Below are 19,576 nucleotides of genomic sequence, written 5' to 3'. Positions count from 1 at the left end.
TGAAATTAAATACTTGAAATTAAACCATATAGGAAATCTTCCTCACCCGCAGGCTAGCTGATAGGCATAGGGGCAATCTACCTTCTAGGCTGACTGGCCCTAGTTTTTCCGAGTGGCCTGACATCATGGAGATTTACCCAACATGCTCGATTGAGCCTGGCCTTGGCTGGGAGGATTACATTTCATCCAGTGTTGAAATCACTTGAAATTCCTCTTGTTCATCCAAAGATACAGAAATAAAAGAAGCAACTCATGGTCTTGCTGAGGCAAGATTTTTATTGTTAGCCATTCTTGAATCTTTTATTTTCTATCTGCCAAAAATAGATCGATCCAAGTAATATTAGAATTGCATGCACGTGGATTTTCTTATCTCATGCCCCACACAAATTTCATCAAAAGATCAAATTATATTTTTACTCTGTCTTTATCTGTAAACCTTAGAGCTCTATAGAAGCTTTTGAGTGGAGAGATGAAATTTTTATCACTTTCGCTTTTTCAATGTACCAACATTCAGAGGGTGGGTTCATTCTTGGGTCTTATGCTTGAAGCTGAGGTGGGAGGAGGCAGGAGGCCAAACGACTGTTTTTAGGCCCTGGCTTAAACACTGTTAGTAGCACACACACACAACAGACACAACAGATCAACTGAAGTGATATCCAGATTTTACTTTTTTCCTCCTTTTCCTCTTCACCAATCCCTTTCTCATCCTGGTGCATTTCTATTTTACTCCTCAATAGAGGGAGAAGGCACTCAGCTTCTTCAGGAGGAGCTAAGGATTCACAAACAAAAGTCATTCTAAACAACTTTGTAGATATATCTCCCTGAAATATTTACTTGACCTCTCTTTGTTTGACCAGCGGTCACAACAATGAGTCATCCATTGGGCTTGAATCCACAGCAGCCTGAAATAACAGCAATACCAGGGCTATGACTTGACACTTACCATTTGTGTTAAAACTCTCACTTCCCTCAAACCTGATTATCCTAAAGCTAATTTTATTCCATGCTTCACCTTTGAGTTTGTGCTAATTTCCAAGTCTTTTCCAAATCACCCTAAGTCAATGCAAAAAGAATTTATTAACTCTTGCACATGCAATTCCTTGACAGATTCAGGAAAACTGAATCTCTCCCCCCAGAGAAGACTTTTCTGGAGACAGTGGGATGGAAGGAATCCTCTTTACAAAATAAGAGTTAGGGGCTAGGAACTAAATTTATGCCTTTAAATACCTTATTGATATACAAATATATACATTAATATATATGATATAGTTTATATGTATATAAAAATATGATTCCCCAGAGATCCTATCCATATACAGATCTAAGAAACAAGGGAACTAAAATCTGAAGATCAAAAATCTCTTTTGGGGGGCTGGCCCCGTGGCCGAGTGGTTAAGTTCGCGCGTTCCACTGCAGGCGGCCCAGTGTTTCGTTGGTTCGAATCCTGGGCGCGGACACGGCACTGCTCGTCAGACCACGCTGAGGCAGCGTCCCACATGCCACAACTAGAAGGACCCACAACGAAGAATATACAACTATGTACCGGGGCGCTTTGGGGAGAAAAAGGAAAAAATAAAAGAATCTTTAAAAAAAAAAATCTCTTTTGGGTTGTGGATTCTTAAAAACTATATACGTGGGGCCGGCGTGGTGCAGCAGTTAAGTTTGCACCTTCCACTTTAGTGGCCCAGGGTTCACCAGTTCAGATCTCGGGTGTGGACCTACACACCATTTGTTAAACCATGCTGTGGCAGGCGTCCCACATATAAAGTAGGGGAAGATGGGCACAGATGTTAGCTCAGGGCCAGTCTTCCTCAGCAAAAAGAGGATTGGCAGCAGATGTTAGCTCAGGGCTAATCTTCCTCAAAAAAAAAAAAAAATAGGTCCACTGTGTCACCATTATCCCTATCTGTATTATGAGACACACACCACAGAGCATTGCTGTATTGGCAGTCCCTTATTCAGTCTGTTTCATCCCTTTCAGATAAGCATGATGCAATGTCTACACATGCAGATCCGCATATGTTTATGTCTTTGTTACTACGGCTAAGTTCTCATTTCTCCCTTACTTTATCTACCTTTTTCTAAGGAGCTTCTCCACACTTCTTTTGAGGCATATTGCAAGTTTCTTCAAGGAGAAACTGATACACAGTTCTTAGCACAGAGCTGGGAAAGCACTCACAATAGACTTGCTGCTTTTGTGACCTAATCGAGACTTACACACCTTCTTATTCCCTCCTATTCAAGTTATTACCTGTATCTTTTCTGGACCCTCTGCTACTACAAATGTGCCTCTTACACATAAATACTCCTTCACAATGCAACTCAGCAAAGCTTAAGCCATGCTCTATTACTTTCTGAAACTTCCACAGATGTCTGCCCTGCCATATCTGCTGAATATAAAAACAAAACACTTTGGAGAGGGGTCACACCTTTCAGATTCAGCCAGTGTGTAATCAGTTATTCCTCATTAAGAAATTTTAGTCAATCTTTCACCATTAAACAAAAAGAGCATAAAATATTGTGCAAATAAATCTAAGAGCTTCACATTAATAAGCAGGTACTTTACCAATCAAAAATACTGCTCTTAAGCAGAAGGAACAATTTAAATAAGGAAAAGCTTGAATCAAATAAGCCTCTATGCATTCACTGGGGAACCATCTACCTATACCCAAATCACAAATGAAATAAAAGCAAATGATAAACCTCTAGTGGTTGCTGGACTCAAATGTTTATTATTGCCTCACTTTCTTCTAAGCAGGCAACTCTTCCCTGCTCCTCTCATGATCTCTCTTTATTTTGGTGCTCAGCCAACCTCTGAGACAGAACTGAACTCCTCCCTCCTCCAGAAAGCGATTTCTGGCCTTCATTGAGCTTCCTTTTAACTCCATAACACTTACACCTGTGCCTTGCAATTCCAAATTAGTATTGCTCTCCTACATGCATAGAACCTTGTTACACAAATGCATACTAGAAAGCAGGGCCTTCCTTCCCCTGTACCAACACAATACCCAGCCCAGAGTCCTCCCATAATATTGACTTTGTGGAGATTTGGATGTGAACCCATGTGGGGAAGGACACAAGTTAATCACCCATCCCACCTCTGTAACCTTTGGGAGCTAGGTTACTGACTCCTGGTTCATTTAAGAATACAGAAATCCAGGGCAGCCCCGTGGCCAAGTGGTTAGGTTCACGCACTCTGCTTTGGCCGCCCAGGGTGTCACTGGTTCAAATCCTGGGTACGGATCTAGCGCTGCTCATCAAGCCATGCTGAGGCGGCATCCCACATGCCACAACTAGAAGGACCCACAACTAAAATAAACAACTATGTACTGGGGGGGCCTTGAGAAGAAGGAAAAAATAAAATAAAATCTTAAAGAAAAAGAAAAAAGAACACAGAAGCCCAAAATAAGTAAACAAAATTGATTTGGGTCCCTAATCCAAGATGTTGAGTTTTAACTAAATGGTAGTGTGAAACAAACTATTCCTGAGAACTTGGATTTCACATTGCACTACTAGTTCATAGGCCTGACTGCAAATGTCCACATTTACCAGCTGGTGCCTCTCACACTGTGTGTCTATTAAATGCAGAGCTCTGCCCCTTTGTTGTGAAGCATGAAGGCTTTGTTGTAAATTGTTTCAGAATCGCTGGCATTCCCACTGGGGACAGAGTGGACCTCACCCTCTCTTCATGACTAAGTCCTGAGAATGTGTGGTGAAGGAGTTCTGTGACTTTTTAACCTGAGCAGTATTCCACCCATCGTCCATGAACGCTTGCGTTACAGTGTCTGTACCACTGCATTGCTGACTGTAATAAACGTGACGTAACCTGGTACAACGCTGTGCTCAACCCCAGAGAAGAGCATCAGTGAACACTTTAAAGCAGGCTGTATTACTGCACATCCTCAGCTTCCTAAATTCCGAAGCTTGGTGGGCCTAATCTTTGCCCCAAACAAAATCTTAAGATTTCCACTGCTTTCTTTGCCAAGTATGGACAACAATTAATTACTGCCTTTAACACTAAAATTGTGCCATTCAGGACATGTAATGGGGGTTGTTCCTGCAGTGCTAGGATTAGACTACATGGATACATTTTCCAACCCTCTGTGGCCAAGAGGTGCAGTGACAGAGGTTCATAATCAGGCCTCTAAAGTGAAGGGCATATAGGCTTTGGAATAAGAAAGATCTGGATTCAAAGTTAGTGTGCCATCTGCTAGGTGGGTAACCCTGAGCAAGTTGTAAATTTCTGAGAGCCTGTTTTCACATCGGCCAAATGGGAGTAACACCACCTCCCTCAAGAGGGTTGCTGTGAAAATTATAATATACATAAAGCCCCTGGCATCTTACTTCAATGCAGCAGATACTTAACAAACGTTAGTTACTATCTTTATTATCCAAGTTTGAATTGGCTAGAGTCCATGATTTTTAATTCACTGTTAGTCTTCTCAGAAGAGTCATCCTAGAGTCAAAAATATATTTATCCTGTGAGGTTGTTAAATGCCTGTAAAGATTACTTAATGGGTAGAAAAGATTAGAGCACTGAGGTGGAAGAATGTTACCTCTGTCCCACTCCCTTATGGCCCCAACACATATATACACCTCCCCCCCGAGGGTAAAATGTTATGTCCATTTGTCCATGTCTCCAACCCTACTTAACGAAAATGCCTGTGGACTTAAAGGTTATCAAAAACTTAAGAATAGAAAAGTGAGGCCTCAGAGAACTACATATATTCCATTAGAAGAGAAAGCAAGAGGGGTAACTGCTACATTTTCTTGTCATTAGCAACATAATGGCTCCCATGTGCTGGGATCCCAGTCCGATGCGAAGAAATGACTCGAAGGTCATGGATGGACCTCACTGTCCACTGTGAAAGCTCTTGCAGCACCTTTAGGCCCCACAGCTTCTTCTCAAAGAGACCACCATCTCCAATAATAATAGGCATCCCATCGGCCTCTTTGGGGGGGATCTTGTGTTCCAGGAGCACCATTAATTCCTCCAGCTGGTAAGCAAAGGTAGCAACTTGGAGAAGAAGGGTATGTATTGCTTGATGGAAGTCACCTTCAGCTGGAGTAAAATGCACCTGTTGGTCTTCTAAAAGCCTGACTAACATAACGTGGAAGGTACGATAAGCTTGCAGATTCTCTTGGAGTCGCTCTGCCTCAGTCAGCTCACTCCATCGAACAGTGCTTGCTATTGGCACACCACCCACAAAGTCCAGGTTCATGTTCTCGTCCAGGCCCTGCTGCTTCACCTGGCCAACGATACAGAAAAACATCACATCTTCTGTAATCACCCCACCATTCTCAATCCCTAAAGCTCATACAGAATCTTATTCACATCCCTGGTCAAGGATCCAAATTTTAAAGAAAATGAAAAGTCTAGAACAGGAACTCTTCAACAGGAGTCCGTGACTGGACTTAGGAAGACCCTATTCTCCCTGAAATTATACGTACTGCTTTTGGCTACTTGTTCATTTTTCTTGGCAGAATCTGCAGCTTTCATTAGGTTCTAAAGTTTGAAAACTACTGGTCCAGAGTAATTTCTCCTTCCCACCTCAAACTCCCTCCTGGAAACTGATACATTTTAATCATACTGGAGTTTACCTGTTTTAAACATACTGAAAGATACTGGCCACACCTAGGCAACCCTAGAATGTAGGCACTGTAGAATTTTTTGAACTGCCCTCTCCTCCATTGCCCACTCTCAAAGCTGAGGCCAATTCTTTAAAGAAGTCAGTGAGATTTAGTATTTAAAAAAAAATACTTCAGAGAGTCTGATTTGTGACTGGTGGGCTGTATGAAGATAAACCAATTCACAGAGAATCTAAATTCAGACCTCTCCAAAGGCATGTGGAGTATTTCCACAGCAGGCCTTAGGTGGAGATTGATGGGGGATCTCCCTCCATCAGAAAACCAATCCGGAACTCCATGGTTGGCTCCTTAAGAATTTGACACTTCCCCAATTCCCCAGTGAATCTTCTAAGGGATCTTTCTGATAGTGTAGGTTACCTTTCTCTTTAGACAGGGGGATATTTTTAATGTATGTAATTAAAAAGTGGGTGGCTAATACTGTATGGAAATTGGCTGGGTTTATATTGCTCTTTTCCCAGTCCTATCTATAAACCTCACTCTGCCTTTCATTTACACAGCTCAAGAATTCAGAACAAGGTAGGTAAAAAACCCAAACTTAGAGGGCCCATGATTAATCTATTCTGGTAGAATTCAGACTGTAGGCAATCAGATTAGGAACAGCCTCCAAGACATGTAGCCAATCCGATCTAGAACCCTATATATATTGTCTTATTCAAGGAACATGTCTCCTAAACAGTCTAGAGAAAGAAAATAAAGCTCATGTTTCCTCAAGGGGCCATGTCAAATAATAGATGTCCAACACATGAATGACTGTACAATTAGAGATTTCATAACTGGTAATGGGGCTGGAGCATGATGGTAAGAGGCTGGATCAGAAGAGACGAAGTGAAAATAGACAACAGCAAAATAGGCAACTTACATAAGATTCCGTAAGAGCAGTCAGGTCTGAACGAATCTTCCTTGCTAGCCAGATAGAGCGGCTACAGAGGTCCCGGCGGTGAGGGGTCAGCGCTGAATGCTCTGCGAAAGCCATCCCCTAACTCAACTGTCCCAGGAAACAAGTGAGCTGGGCTTGCTTCTGTCTACACTGGTCCAAATAAGAAATGTGACTCTCAGACTAAATCCACTGGGCATTTCTCTACTAATGGGATTGTGCACCCCACCCCCACCCCCTGCCTGACTCAGAGGTGGCAGCAAATTCCTGGCTGTGGATTTTTGTGCCTGTGGAATCAAAGGCCCCTTTTTAATCAGCTTTTTTTTTCCTGCAGCGTCTGCCTCCCTCTCTCTCCTCCACTCTGTTCTAACGTACTTGTTTTTACGTCATTGTTTTGCTTTTCCACTTAGCAACAAGGTCACTATCACACTAATCCTCATGACATCCCTGCCTAATGTAATCTATTTTATATACACATAATCAGTTCATTTTATTATCACCCTCACTTGTGCTCCCTATGTCCTTTTCTTTCTTTCTGTTTTCAGTCTGGTGAAGTATTCAATAACATTAAGTTGTTATGATTATTGATAAAGCTGCCATTTATTAAGCACCTACCCTGGGCCAGACACTGCCCTAAAGGCTTTAAAGTCTTTATTTGATCTTTAAAATAATTCTATGAGGTAAATATTTTCCCCATTTTACACAAGAAGTAATCGACACATAAACAATGTGCACAAAATCCAACTACTAGGCTCAAAATTTAAATATCGGTCTTCGATTCTACAGTTCCTCTCACTGACTTTCCAATTTCATTCTTTAGGTAGTTCATATTTTGTTCAAGAAACAAAAATTTACATGAAATAGGTCCTTTAACAATACATTATGTTTTCCATTCCCATCCTTTTGGTATATATTTAAAGTTAGTTTAATTTACATTTGATTAAAAAATCGGCTAAGGAAGCATCTCTAATCTCAACCATGGTTCCTTCCTCGTAGGTATAGGATGAGGAAGGTACTGTTTAGGCCTGTTCTCTTCCAAAAGACAGGAAACACCCAACCCTGACTTGCTAACATTTCTAAGGCAGTCTCACTCAAGTGACAACATGCTTTTTCCTTCTTTATCCCAGTCATACCACATTGCTTCTTAACAAAGTAAGAGAATGAGCTGGGCTTTGAAATGAGGGTAAGGAGTTTAAAAGTACTTGGAGAGCTGTTGTTCTGTTGCATTTAACTCAGCAGGTGAGAGGATGATGCTAATCTGGTAAGAGTCGCAAGCTTCATCCCCAAATGAATCAATTAATTTCACTATTTCCTTGCCTCTAAGCTGAAATGCATCCCTTCTCAAGGGCAAATTTCTATGGGTAAACAATAAACAATGGATGCAAAGGAGCAAGAATGAGGCCTGGGCAGCTGTCACAGTAGGCCTTTTAAGAAGGTAGGAGGATTCTGTTTTTTTGTTAACTTAGTACCTTATATGGACATTGAGTTTTGTGAGAAAGCACTGACATTAAATGTTACTCAAGGTTTTGTCATCAGAACGAAAATTAAACTCACAGCTTTCATAACGTTTTCTCCACTAGATTAATATGACCACCTTTCCTGGTAAAAAAGTCTGTCAAGGGGCTGGCCCCATGGCCGAGTGGTTAAGTTCGCGCGCTCCGCTGTAGGCGGCCCAGTGTTTCGTTGGTTCGAATCCTGGGCACGGGCATGGCACTGCTCATCAAACCATGCTGAGGCAGCGTCCCACATGCCACAACTAGAACGACCCACAACGAAGAATATACAACTATGTACCTGGGGGCTTTGGGGAGAAAAAGGAAAAAAATTTAAAAAAAAAATCTTAAAAAAAAAAAAGTCTGTCAAAACATGGAAGGGATTTCCAAGTGTGCCAAATGATCAGATTCGTATGGCATCTCAGCATCAGAAATCAGGAAGTAAACTGAGTCAAAAGTTAACTACATGATTCTCAACAAGAGCAAACAACAGTATATGCCATAGAAACTTTGCTCTGAAGGTACTTGGTTTTCTCATTTGGCAAAATCAATTGTTTCACTGTAACTCAGTACAACCAAGGAAGACCAGTTGCTTCCATGAAGATAACTTTTATTTTTCTTCTTTACATATTTATTTTGGATATTCCTTACCTAGATAAAGAGAAAACAAGGATTTGAAAAGCAGAGTATCCCTTTTATTATAATTTCTTTTTACATAACCTTTTCAACCTAGATTCAGGTAACTACCTGTCTCTCCCACCAAAGGAGAAGGGTCCTGCACATTACAACAGGCAAAAAAGGCTTTCAGGAAATAAAATATTTTAAATTGATCCATTACAATTTTTCACTTTTCTTGAGTACATTGGAAAGTTGGAAAAGACAGGAGGGAAAAATGGTACTTCAAACAACCAGACTGTAATAACCTCAGTTAGGTTTAGTACACTCTTTATATTTTTTCTCCAAACAGGTACAAAGGAGGTTCAAGCGCTCTATGTGGATGCTTTTCCATACCATCATATATATATATATATATATATGTTTTTTACTCCCAGTAATCCTGGCCAGTGTTTATCTAAACACTCTGAAGCATGTTAAGTCTCAAAAGAACCCTGGGCAACCACAAACCCGGGGAGGCACATCTCCCAGACATAATGCTTGCATCTCAATGACACTTTCAGAATTTAGAATTGCCAATTCAAGATGGCGAATATGCAGTGGGAAGAGTTATTAAAAAGGTAATAGAATTTGACTAAGAGTAGGAAATGCAGTTTTAAGATTATAAGAGCTCCTTAGAAGGACAAAGAAGTAAACAGCATGAAGAGCAGAAAGGAAAAGGGAAGAGGGCCTAGTATAAGATAGTTTACTTACACCAACTCTTAACTATGCTAGCATCGTCTTCTCAAAAGGCAAAAAATAAAGTCCAAGAAAAGTATTTTAAAATTTATTGCAAACTGCTACAATAATTTATTGAAGTAAATTGTAGGCAAATGGTAGCTATGAAGAAGACCGAAAAAAAAAGAAAGAACAGAAACTTTCTCATTATTAGACCTAGTTGCTTTTGGTGGGGGAAGGAGTATGACAGAAGGAAGAAAATATTTTCCCTCTATCTCATAGTTGGGTTTTTTTTTTAATGCAGTTTGCTTTTGTGTAAGCAGCTAAAACATCTGATGACTAACCACTGCAAAGGTAATTTACGGAGACATGGGATAAGATCAACACAACAAAGACAAAAAGGTAAGTGCAGGGTATAGATGCTAGCTAGTCAAGCCAGTACAAACTGGACTTATATGGGAGTGGAACAACCTTGTTGTAGACTCATCCAATCAATCTTATAGTATTTTCAAATCTACCCAACATACCAAAGTCAACTCCAAATCCTTACTGTGGGCAGGAAAGCATTATCTACACCCCTTCTATCTTTATTGCATTTTCTATCCCCACACTGGAAGGACGGTAAATCTACAACACTCTGAAAAGAACAATAGTGCATTTAAAACTGTTCACTGTAGGTGTTTCACTCCCTATTCCCTGGCATCCCAACCACTGACTCTAGTGGGTGTAAAGTAAGCCTCTTTCAGAGATGACATTTTGTTACCCCTCTTTTTGGGAAAAAATAAAGAGAAAATTGATAAACTTTGTAGTTTTAGTGTTTGTGAAAAACAAGCTGTTCCTTATTCTGTTCTCAGCAAAACTTCATTCTTTCCAACAACCATCATACATTTCTGACAAACAATGAAGAGGGCAAATCTTTAATTCCAGCTTCTGAGGTATACAGAAGGATAGAGACTGCCCTTCTAATTCTTTAAAAATGAGCCAAAATATGTTTTTAGTCTTCTGGGAGTTACAAATTTGTACAAAACACTACCAGTCTTTCCTGTGGACAGTAATAAGCAATCCACCTCATGAAAATCCCTATTCTCAAGGGAAGTGGTAATTCCCAGAATTTCAGGTGAAAGCCAAAGCCATTATTATACAGATTATTAACTTTGTCTACTGAAGCCTTTCCTCTTCTGAAGTGTTATTAAAAGGGAAACAAAACAGAGCAATTTTCTTTGACTTAAAACTGTATGACTCTCAGTCTATTCCTTCACTAACGGCAGTGTCCTTCACTAATCGGGAGCTGGAATGAACCAATGATAAAGCAAAGCAAAAGCAAAACAAAGCAAAGGACCAGAGCTGGGCCAACAGGGAGGCATGTGTAAAGAAATGATGGGGACAAAAGAGAAAATAAATTCACAAGAGAGAGTCTTTTATCTGTAATTCAGACCCTGAACAAGGAACCTTCCTCACCTCCACCAAATTCCTAAATCCCAATGCTCTAAAAACTCAAGGAGCACTAATTACCACAAACCTAACACCCTTCCCTAAAAAGCCTCCTGGAAAAGCACTAGGCTACTGTAGTGACTTTGTTAGTGCTGAGGACCAGCTTTCTTTAATGGCCACTGGAGAGCTATGATTTTACAGAGGTGGGCTGTGCTGCTTCAACCCTGTATCTTGCCTTCAAAAGTACCTCTTATGGAAAGGACCCCACATCAGAATAATCTAATCTCTCCCAGCCCCACAAAATTATAGCAACAAAGACAAAAAAAAAAAAAAAATCAGATTTTTTCCATTAATAAATAAGGAATCTCAGGTTCCACAACACAAAAACACACATGTTCAAAGTGCAAATTTCTGCCATTAGTCTGGGACTTTTCTCACTGTCTCACTGATCCAGAGCCCTGTCCTATGGTCAGAGAGGCCATGTAGAGGGCAGCCCCCTCCCTGTTGGGAGCCTGCTTCCAAGCAAGTGAGCACCATTGAGAACCATATGGAGGTGTTGGGAGGGGGACTGAGGTGCTGGGGTCAGAGGAGGGAGGTGGTCCCCACGTATCCTTCCTTTCCTAAACCCAATGGGGAATGGAGGAGAAGGGGGTGAGAGATGTGTGCTGTTTTAACAGCTCACCCTGATAAGGGGCCCTAAAGTGCCAAGTCAAGCTGCAAGCCTCCAGAGATTAGAATTATATGATACTTTGAGGATAAGTGTGCTGCAGTGGGTAGAAGCCAGAACCATGGGGCAGCAGTAGAGGAGGAGAAGGGGTTTAGGAGACAATAATATACTATTAAGAGTTAGAAGCTGATCCAGAGCACATCAGAGTTACAGGTTGGAAAAGGGGATCTGCCAACGAGCAGGAAGTCTGCCTGGCTGGAACTGAGTATAACCCTCACTTTAAGAGCTGCTGCTGCTTATTTATTTATTTTTTTAATCTACCTTTCTGGTAAAGGCAAGACCAATTTTATAAAGAGGACAATAGAGGGAGAAGTAGGGGTGGGTGTATGTGTGTGTGTGTGCTGTGATCCACAATGGAAAGAGCAGGCCCTTCAGTTATTTTACTAGATTTTAAATGCTTTAAATTTTTTTTGTCCTTTTTATCTTTTAAATACAAAGTCTGAGCTGTCCCAGTGCCCAAAGTCTTCCCTTCCACTAAGGTCCAGTAGAGTCTGAATCTTCAATCAGAACCTCTGTGGTAGCACCGAGTATATCCGAGTTCATGACCAGCCCTTCAGTGCCCCCACTGCTGCCACTTCCCACAAAGATCTTCCCATCAGCCATCAGGCTCACCCGTTCTGTCCCACTACAGTATGACTTTGACATCCCTTCAGCTTCTAGCAGGAGGCACTCTCCAGAGGTGGAGTTTCCCAAGGGCTCAGGAAGAAGAGGAAGACCCTGACCATCTGCAGGTTGTGTCAGGGACTCTGGGTTAGTGCCCAAGATATCTGTGCTGGTGATGAGGGCGCCTGCATTGGCAGCCAGAGCTTCGGCAATCAGCACCTCAGGGTGGCTTTTAGCTTTGTGTGCCACTACGCTGTCTTTCTTCTCAAATTTTTTGCCACAGATATTGCAAGAGAACTGGTAGAAGGAGTCTGCATCATGCTTCTTCATGTGCCAATTAAGGGATGCCTTTTGCCGACAAGTAAATCCACAGATCTCGCATCTAAGGAGAGTGGAAGAGGAAATGGCTGATCAAATAGAGAAATAACTCACTCTTCAACTTGGTAAAAGTAAAGAGCAGTTGCAGCTGAAATGTTTGAAAAGGGGCTCACTCTCAAGTAGGGTATATGCACTTCTCATCCAGATGTTCACAAGTAAATAAATACTCACTGTAATGGCTTCTCGCCCGTGTGAATCATTCGGTGCACAGCCAGGTTGTGGGAACTCTTGAAGGCTCGAGCACAATATTCACAGATATAATCCCTTTGATCTAAGGAAAAGAATAATGTGGTTAGTGTTCTATTTAGAATCCCTGTAAGTATTTTTGCCTAGCTTGCATAAGTAAGTAGGCTGATCTCAGGCAGGTCAATTTAGAGTAAAAGCAATATTGTTTTCAATGTATGAACAAAATTTAAGAAACAAACAGTTTTGGGCCATCCTGGCGGCGTAGTGGTTAAGTTCACGTGCTGTGCTTTGGTGGCCTGGGATTTGCTGGTTCGAATCCTGGGTTCAGACCTACACACGGCTCATGAAGCCATGCTGGGATAGCATCCCATACAGAAAGTGGAGGAGGATGAGTACGGATTTAGCTCAGGGCTAATCTTCCTCAGCAAAAAGAGGAAGATTGGCAACAGATGTTAGCTCAGAGCCAATCTTTCTCACAAAACAAAAAAACAAAAACAAAACAAAAACAAAATAACAAAAAAATACCTTTCATCATTTTTTTTTTAGCCCATACACTCAGTGGCATAAGGATCTATTAAACAAACACGCCAAAACCTAGAAAGAAATATGAGAACTGGAATCCTAACCTCAATTTTATCAGTAATCCAGATCTTGGATAAATTGCTTAGCAAGTAAACAGCTAAATTTTCCATCAATTTTATTCTTTAAAATAGTTTTTTCACAGACTGTGAAAGCTGAATGCTTACATATAAAAAACCTGGCATTCAAACAACAATAACAACAAAAGAATTTGGCATTCCCTAGAAGAAAAGTGATCCACATCTATAGTGATAATCATATCTTCCATTTCACTTTTAAAAAATGTTACCTAACAATCTAAACTTCTCTCCAAAGATTCAAGTAGCTGCTATCAAATATATGCAAACAGCACCTGTATTTCTTTTCCTTGTTCTCCACCCTCAGATCTTCTGCACCATTCAACTACCTCCCTCTTTCATGTCACAGTCCCCCTAAATTTCATAGGATTTTTGATGAATTTGATAACATGGTGTGGAATCTATGGGGCAAAGGAGCATTGTACTCAATTATTTCTTTATCACTTGGTTGGGGAAAGAGTGGAAAACAGATGTTCAATACATATTTGTTGAATGAATGACCACTACATTTTCTATGCCTTTCACTTAAAATTAATAGAAATAGTTACAGTGAAAACACAAGGATAAATTAATAGGCAAAGAATACCAATTTCATCCTGTACTCCATCTTAAACAATTCTAAAACCAAGTTTGGGAGAAGTGCCAAGTTTTTCTCAAACTTAAAGGTACTTAGGAATCACTTGGGGATCTTATTAGATGCAGATGCAGATTCAGCAGGTCTGAGGCAGGGCCTGAGATCCTGTATCTCTAACAAAAGCTCAAGTGATGCCAACACTTGCTGGTCTATGTTATACACGATAAGTAGCAAGATCTAAAAATGCACAGTTCTAACCCAGGGACAACTCTTAGTACTTCTCAGGTCTCATCCACTTTTCTAGCTCCCTGAGGTAGCATGGTAAACCCAGGTGGGGCACCGATTTGCTTAAATAAATTCATATATTTCCAAAGGGAGTCTATACAAACTAATCTGAAAAAGGTAAACTCTCTAACACTGACATCATAAAATTGTATTAATCAAATATAAATATTTGGAATGGACTAAATTTCTACAACAGTTTGTCACAGTAAGCTTGTGATATTTAGCTAAAATAGTCTAAACCGGTTGTTAGAAGCTACTTTTCTATGGCAAAAGGGAGAAGGATGAGCAGCACCGATCAAGAAATAGTGGAGATTCATTCTCTCTGAAGAAACATAGTATGATGCAAAGTCTGTAGACTTTGGAGTGATTGAGATCTGAGTTCAAATCCTGGTGTTTTCAAAGTCTACCATGTGCCAGGCTCTGTGCAGTAAATAGCATTTCATATGTTATCTCATCCTTATAATAACTCCATGACATTGGTATCACTATTACCCTTATTTTACACATGAGGAAAAGTGAGACAAATTAAGTAACTTGCCTGAGTCACACATTTAGTAAATGATACAAAGGGAACATAGATCAATATGACCTTGGGCTGGAGACATGACATCTCTGCAACTGGAATTCCTTATCCTCTAAAATTGAGAAGATAACATGTAATAATCAGGTTTTTGGCACTTCTTCAATTAGCTGTAATACCCAGCACAATTTGTTCCTATTAGCTGCACTGCACTGAGACTGTCAGTAGCTAAAGATGGATGGAATTTGAATCCATTCTCTAATATGTATTATGAAGATAGTTTCTCTTTTAGTCAATAACTCTTACAGGAGGTTATGTGGGAATTCAATAGCTAGCCTTTATGATTTCAACAGCAGCAGAAGTCCCGGCGGCTATTTAGTAGTTAATATAAACTGTAAGTAAGCTTCTTTACCATTTAGGCTGTCTCTTCATACTTCTCACTTTTAGTCCATAAGAGCTACTACAACTATCTACCTGAAGCAGAATTACAAAATCCTAGTTCTGCTAAAAACTAGCTCTGTGACCACAGGCAAGTTACTTAACGTTGGTAGGCCTTGGTTTGGTTTCTTAGCTGTAACGTATGGCTAATATAAGCAAACCTGGTGATGTTTAATAGATGGATAAGCAATAGTACATGTAAAGTGTTTAGTCCACAGTTGACAGAGTACATGCTCAATAAAAGATAATTCTCCAAGCATAAAAGTTCTTAAAGAAGCCAAAGGACAAAAGTTAAAAAGCCCTACTTAGTTAAACCCTTGTAAAATTCATGTTTTATCGCTTTTTATTTTCATATCTTTCTCCCACACTTGACTGCAAATTCTTAAGATTAATGTTAGGAAAACATATTACTAATCTTAAAAAAGTACCTGTATGATGTTTGGCATGTCGTAGAAGTTGCTTCTGGAGCCTGAAGAGTCGCCCACAGGAGGGATGGGGACATACATATTTCTTCTTCAGCAAATGCTGATATTTAATGTGGTGCTAAAACAGTAAAAGAAAGTGAAGAGGGATAAAAATTCAGGCCCCCTGAAAGCTCATTCTTTTGCAAAGTTTAAGTGGTGAAGGAAAACCGAATACTCTATATTATGGTTGGGGAGGCAGTATAATAAAATGGTTGAGAACCTAGGCTATGGAAATAGATCTGGATTCTAGTCTGGGTCATTCATTAGCAGTGTGATCTTAGGAGACATACCTAAATATTTTAAGCTTCAGTTCTCATTTGTAAAAGGGAAATAACGATAATTGTTCATAGCGCTGTTGTGAGAATATAGAGATCATATATTGTTTGCTGCCTAGTGCAGCAAACAGCACATGGCAAAAGAAGAGTAGCTGTCATTATCACGACAGAACCAGAACCAGAAAGTAAGGCCTTACTCTCTTGGTCTACTTGCTGCTAAAGATTAAACAGGCATTTCTTAAGCTTCAGTAAGCAGTACTTCACTTTCAGGTTTTCTGCCAGACCTAAATATAATCTATCTTGACTCGTTTTTTAAAAGTCTATTCACTTAAAAAAACCCCTAAAAACTAATTTTAAAAAATCTAAATAGTACTCAAGAAATTACTGGTTTGATTGCTATTTTTCAAAAATACACACCAAAATAAAATCTGTTCATCTGTGTCTTAGGGTGTTCTAACAACACATCTTATATATGAGAAGTATTTACACAATGGGAAACAATGGGATATTCCAAGATTCCAAGGAAATCTTCTATTTGGGCTCAGGTTCTTAGTCACTTTTCTTTTTTTTAACAGCATAACTAAAATAATTTTATGTTTAAAAAACATTTTTCTCAACCTTATACGTCAATGATGAAGCCTACACAAGTTCACAAACTATAAAGACTCATGAAGTATGAGAACTAGTCATGAAAGATAAACTGAAAGGCTGCCTTACAAAACAACTTCACTGACCTGCAAATAGCGAGGGTGAGCAAGAACAGTTCCACATCCTTCCATCTCACAACGGACATACTGGATTGGAGGCTTTTTTCTATTATCAATATGTGGGAGAAAAGTTAGCAACAGAAAAGCAGCACTCTGCACACTGGCCTTTAACTTGACCTGCACTATAGGAAATAGCTATTTTACAGTATGAAGAACTAAAATCTCTTTACAGTACATAGCTTCCACAGAACTTATGTTAGAAGTAATCAGAAATTGCCAAATGCTCGACAGAGTTTTTAAAAAAAAAGCACAAAATAAACTAGTAACCCTCCAAAAGGTAAAGAAAAAGTATTAAGATTTTTAGGAACTTTAAGATCCTGTAATGGAAATAAAAACAGTAACTTTGCAATAAGGACATTAATGAAGTTGCTTCTGAGAAATTTTTAAACAGCCATTCCTGCAGGATAATTATGAGGGCTAAATACGTAAGTAAAGTACCTATCACCAGAAATAAGGTACAACATAGTACGAGTATAAATTACTCACCTCCTTTTGGGTAATCGTGGACTTTTGTCATCTTTTCGCCTTCTTCCTCTCCTAAAATTAAAGAACATGGTAACTGTCCACATATTCTGGATTGAGGCTTCGACAACGAAGGATGGCTGAAGACATATACTCAAGACCAAAGAGCAGGGGGCAGAAACAAAGGATAAGCCAGTATACAAAAATCCAGAGACATATCTGACAAACCAAAGATTTCATTCTGAAGTCATTTCACTTTCAAATAAATCTGCATCACAAGTTATATACCTTTCATAAACTATGCATTACTATGGAAGAACTCGATAAATCTCAAGATCACTATTTGAAGAGTTGTCTCAGTGAAAAGTCTATCACTTAAATTTAATCAACTTAAGAAGTAAAATAAAAGAGTCTATTATCTAAAAACCCTAAGAATATAAACTATATTCTCCTTGCAATAGAACCAAAAAGCCTAAATATTTAAAAAATCTTATTTCCACAATAGGAAATGATTGCTAGGCAGAAAGTTTTTGCCCAAAGTTATTGCATCATTTGCCTTATTTGCCCTTCTTGAGAGGATCCACACTGCTACACTTTTTCTTGCTGTCTCTACTACATCTGCATCGCTACAGCCACTGTCTTACCTGCTCATTTGGATGTCTTTAAGTATGGCTTTGAATTAAGCTTTCAAGCTTTTGAGAAGAGTCTCTCCAATGAAATGGTCGGCTACTTGAGGCAGCAATATGAATGTGTCAACATCCTTCCTCATCACCGCCCCCACCCTTTTCCTACCAGTGGCTTCAAAATCTGTTAAGTTTCCATTTTTAGCAGTAAGTGTCTACTCACTTCCTAGGAGGTTCCTCATCCTCCCTAATTTCATTCTCTTCTTCTTTCACCTCTACCTCTACTTCCACTTTAATTTCCTTCTTCTCTTTCTCTTCTTTCACCTTTCCAGATTTTCTCCGTGGCTTTGGAGTTTCCCTGAAAACACAAATGCATTTCAACGTTGGTGTCCCACAAAAGGCCCTTTCAAGGAAAACTGTGACAACAGGATAAAGCCTGGGGTTATCACCACTTTAATGTAAAATTATGGTCCTCAGCTCATGAAATGTGATTTCTGGCCAACCATTCCTCATATGCATAGGAATGATATATATTTAAAGCCTATGAGATGACTCCACCAGGATCATGAATCAAATCTAGAATCAAATCTCACTACAGATGTAAAGAGAATCAAGACAAAAGTAAAAACTAAGTACTTAGGCAATTTACGATATCCTATTAAGATAAAACATGCAGACATCTTAATTTGGATATGATCAAAAATACAGTTCTAAAAATGGAAAAGAGGTTTGTATGAGGGAGTAATAAGATGACGTTAGATTTACAAAACAAGTGCATAATTAATTATTCATTTAAAATTAAGTCTATACTCATTAGTCTGGCAACAAGGGAAAATAAAAGCATGCAACAGTGTTTTCCTAACTTATTTTTCATTGACATGTCTGGAGTAAAATCTGAGACGTGCCTTTCTAAGTGGGGTTTGTAGGTCTCATCTCTTGGGTCATCTTTGAATGGTATTTCCTCTTCACTGATTAACAGCTCTTCTTCTTCCTCCTCCTCCTCATCACTACTAAAAAGCAGCAAACAGAGATTAGAAATTCTAGTTGTAAGGATTCTACCTAACTGAATTTTATTCGGTAATTTACTTAGAGGTAGCCAAAGATTCACAGTAAGTTATCTAGGATTTTTATCCTCATGGTCTAGTTGGACTGCAATCTAGCTGCTTTATCCTAAAGAATAATAATTGGAACTAAAAACACATAAATCCTAGAAATGCTATCACTTCATTAAATAAAGGTAAGGTGATGACTGTTCAACGGCACTAAGAGTTAAAAAAATTAACTTTATAATTCTATGTCTAGTAATCTGCTCTAACAAAAAAGACCTATGAACAGACACACACAAAAAAGTTGGTGGGAATCAAATGACTTATCAAGGAAGACACTTCAAAACCCTGGTCAAAACATCCCCATTTCATGTTCCTGTCTAGCAGGGAATAAGTCAGAACACAGAAGGTACTTAAGACATGGTTTCTGAACTACATAACTAAAGACTACATGGTTAAAGCTCTAATCAAGAATAAAATGCAATCTAAAAACTGAATACCAAAACTGAAGCTAATTTCTCTTTAACAGCTCAAAATTATTTCAAGTAGAAAACAGCTTCTGAATCATATAATGTGATTGTGCTCTTTGTCTCCAAGGGTTTATATATGAAATATGAAAAGTTTCTTACCTAATACCACCTGGAGACTGATGCTCTTCTGCAACATCTGGAAAAATAAAGCCAAAACAAAAGTTTATCTATGTAGATAAGGATATTTTCTTTCTGCAGCCAAGAGATACATAGCAAATTACTGCCTGTAGTCATTATGCAAAAGGAGAGGATCTGCAAATTGT

General features: G+C 39.3%; 2 protein-coding genes across 3 annotated transcripts in view; both read right to left on the bottom strand.

Annotated features, from left to right (window-relative positions):
- Positions 1-1,012: 1,012 nt before the first annotated feature.
- CNTF (ciliary neurotrophic factor) lies at positions 1,013-8,622 on the bottom strand. The gene is made up of 2 exons (XM_014827207.3): positions 6,509-8,622; positions 1,013-5,249 (listed from the first exon to the last, which is right to left on the bottom strand). The coding sequence occupies exons 1-2, from the start codon at positions 6,620-6,622 to the stop codon at positions 4,761-4,763; spliced, it is 603 nt and encodes a 200-aa protein (XP_014682693.1). The 5' UTR covers positions 6,623-8,622; the 3' UTR covers positions 1,013-4,760.
- Positions 8,610-19,576, bottom strand: part of ZFP91 (ZFP91 zinc finger protein, atypical E3 ubiquitin ligase) — a 37,314-nt gene continuing 26,347 nt past the window's right edge. Inside the window, exons 4-11 of one of the 2 annotated variants that reach the window (XM_014827202.3) lie at positions 19,413-19,449; positions 18,643-18,747; positions 17,961-18,095; positions 17,139-17,189; positions 16,620-16,698; positions 15,575-15,689; positions 12,659-12,758; positions 8,610-12,491 (exon numbers count right to left, since the gene is read on the bottom strand). In XM_014827202.3, coding sequence (XP_014682688.3) covers positions 11,981-12,491; positions 12,659-12,758; positions 15,575-15,689; positions 16,620-16,698; positions 17,139-17,189; positions 17,961-18,095; positions 18,643-18,747; positions 19,413-19,449 — 1,133 coding nt within the window. In that variant the 3' untranslated portion in view covers positions 8,610-11,980. The remainder of the gene's footprint in view (positions 12,492-12,658; positions 12,759-15,574; positions 15,690-16,619; positions 16,699-17,138; positions 17,190-17,960; positions 18,096-18,642; positions 18,748-19,412; positions 19,450-19,576) is intronic. The other variant, XM_014827203.3, reaches the window with a different exon arrangement.

Source organism: Equus asinus, chromosome 17 (assembly GCF_041296235.1).
Source record: "Equus asinus isolate D_3611 breed Donkey chromosome 17, EquAss-T2T_v2, whole genome shotgun sequence".
Taxonomy (NCBI): Eukaryota; Metazoa; Chordata; class Mammalia; order Perissodactyla; family Equidae; genus Equus; species Equus asinus.
The sequence above is the reverse complement of the archived record's forward strand: the minus strand, read 5'-3'. Positions and strand labels throughout refer to the sequence as shown.

Coding starts and splice junctions, on each gene's coding strand:
- CNTF (XM_014827207.3), bottom strand. CDS start 6,622: ATGGCTTTCGCAGAGCATTCAGCGCTGACCCCTCACCGCCGGGACCTC. Junction 5,250..6,508: donor CTGCTCTTACGGAATCTTAT/GTAAGTTGCCTA, acceptor ATCGTTGGCCAG/GTGAAGCAGCAGGGCCTGGA.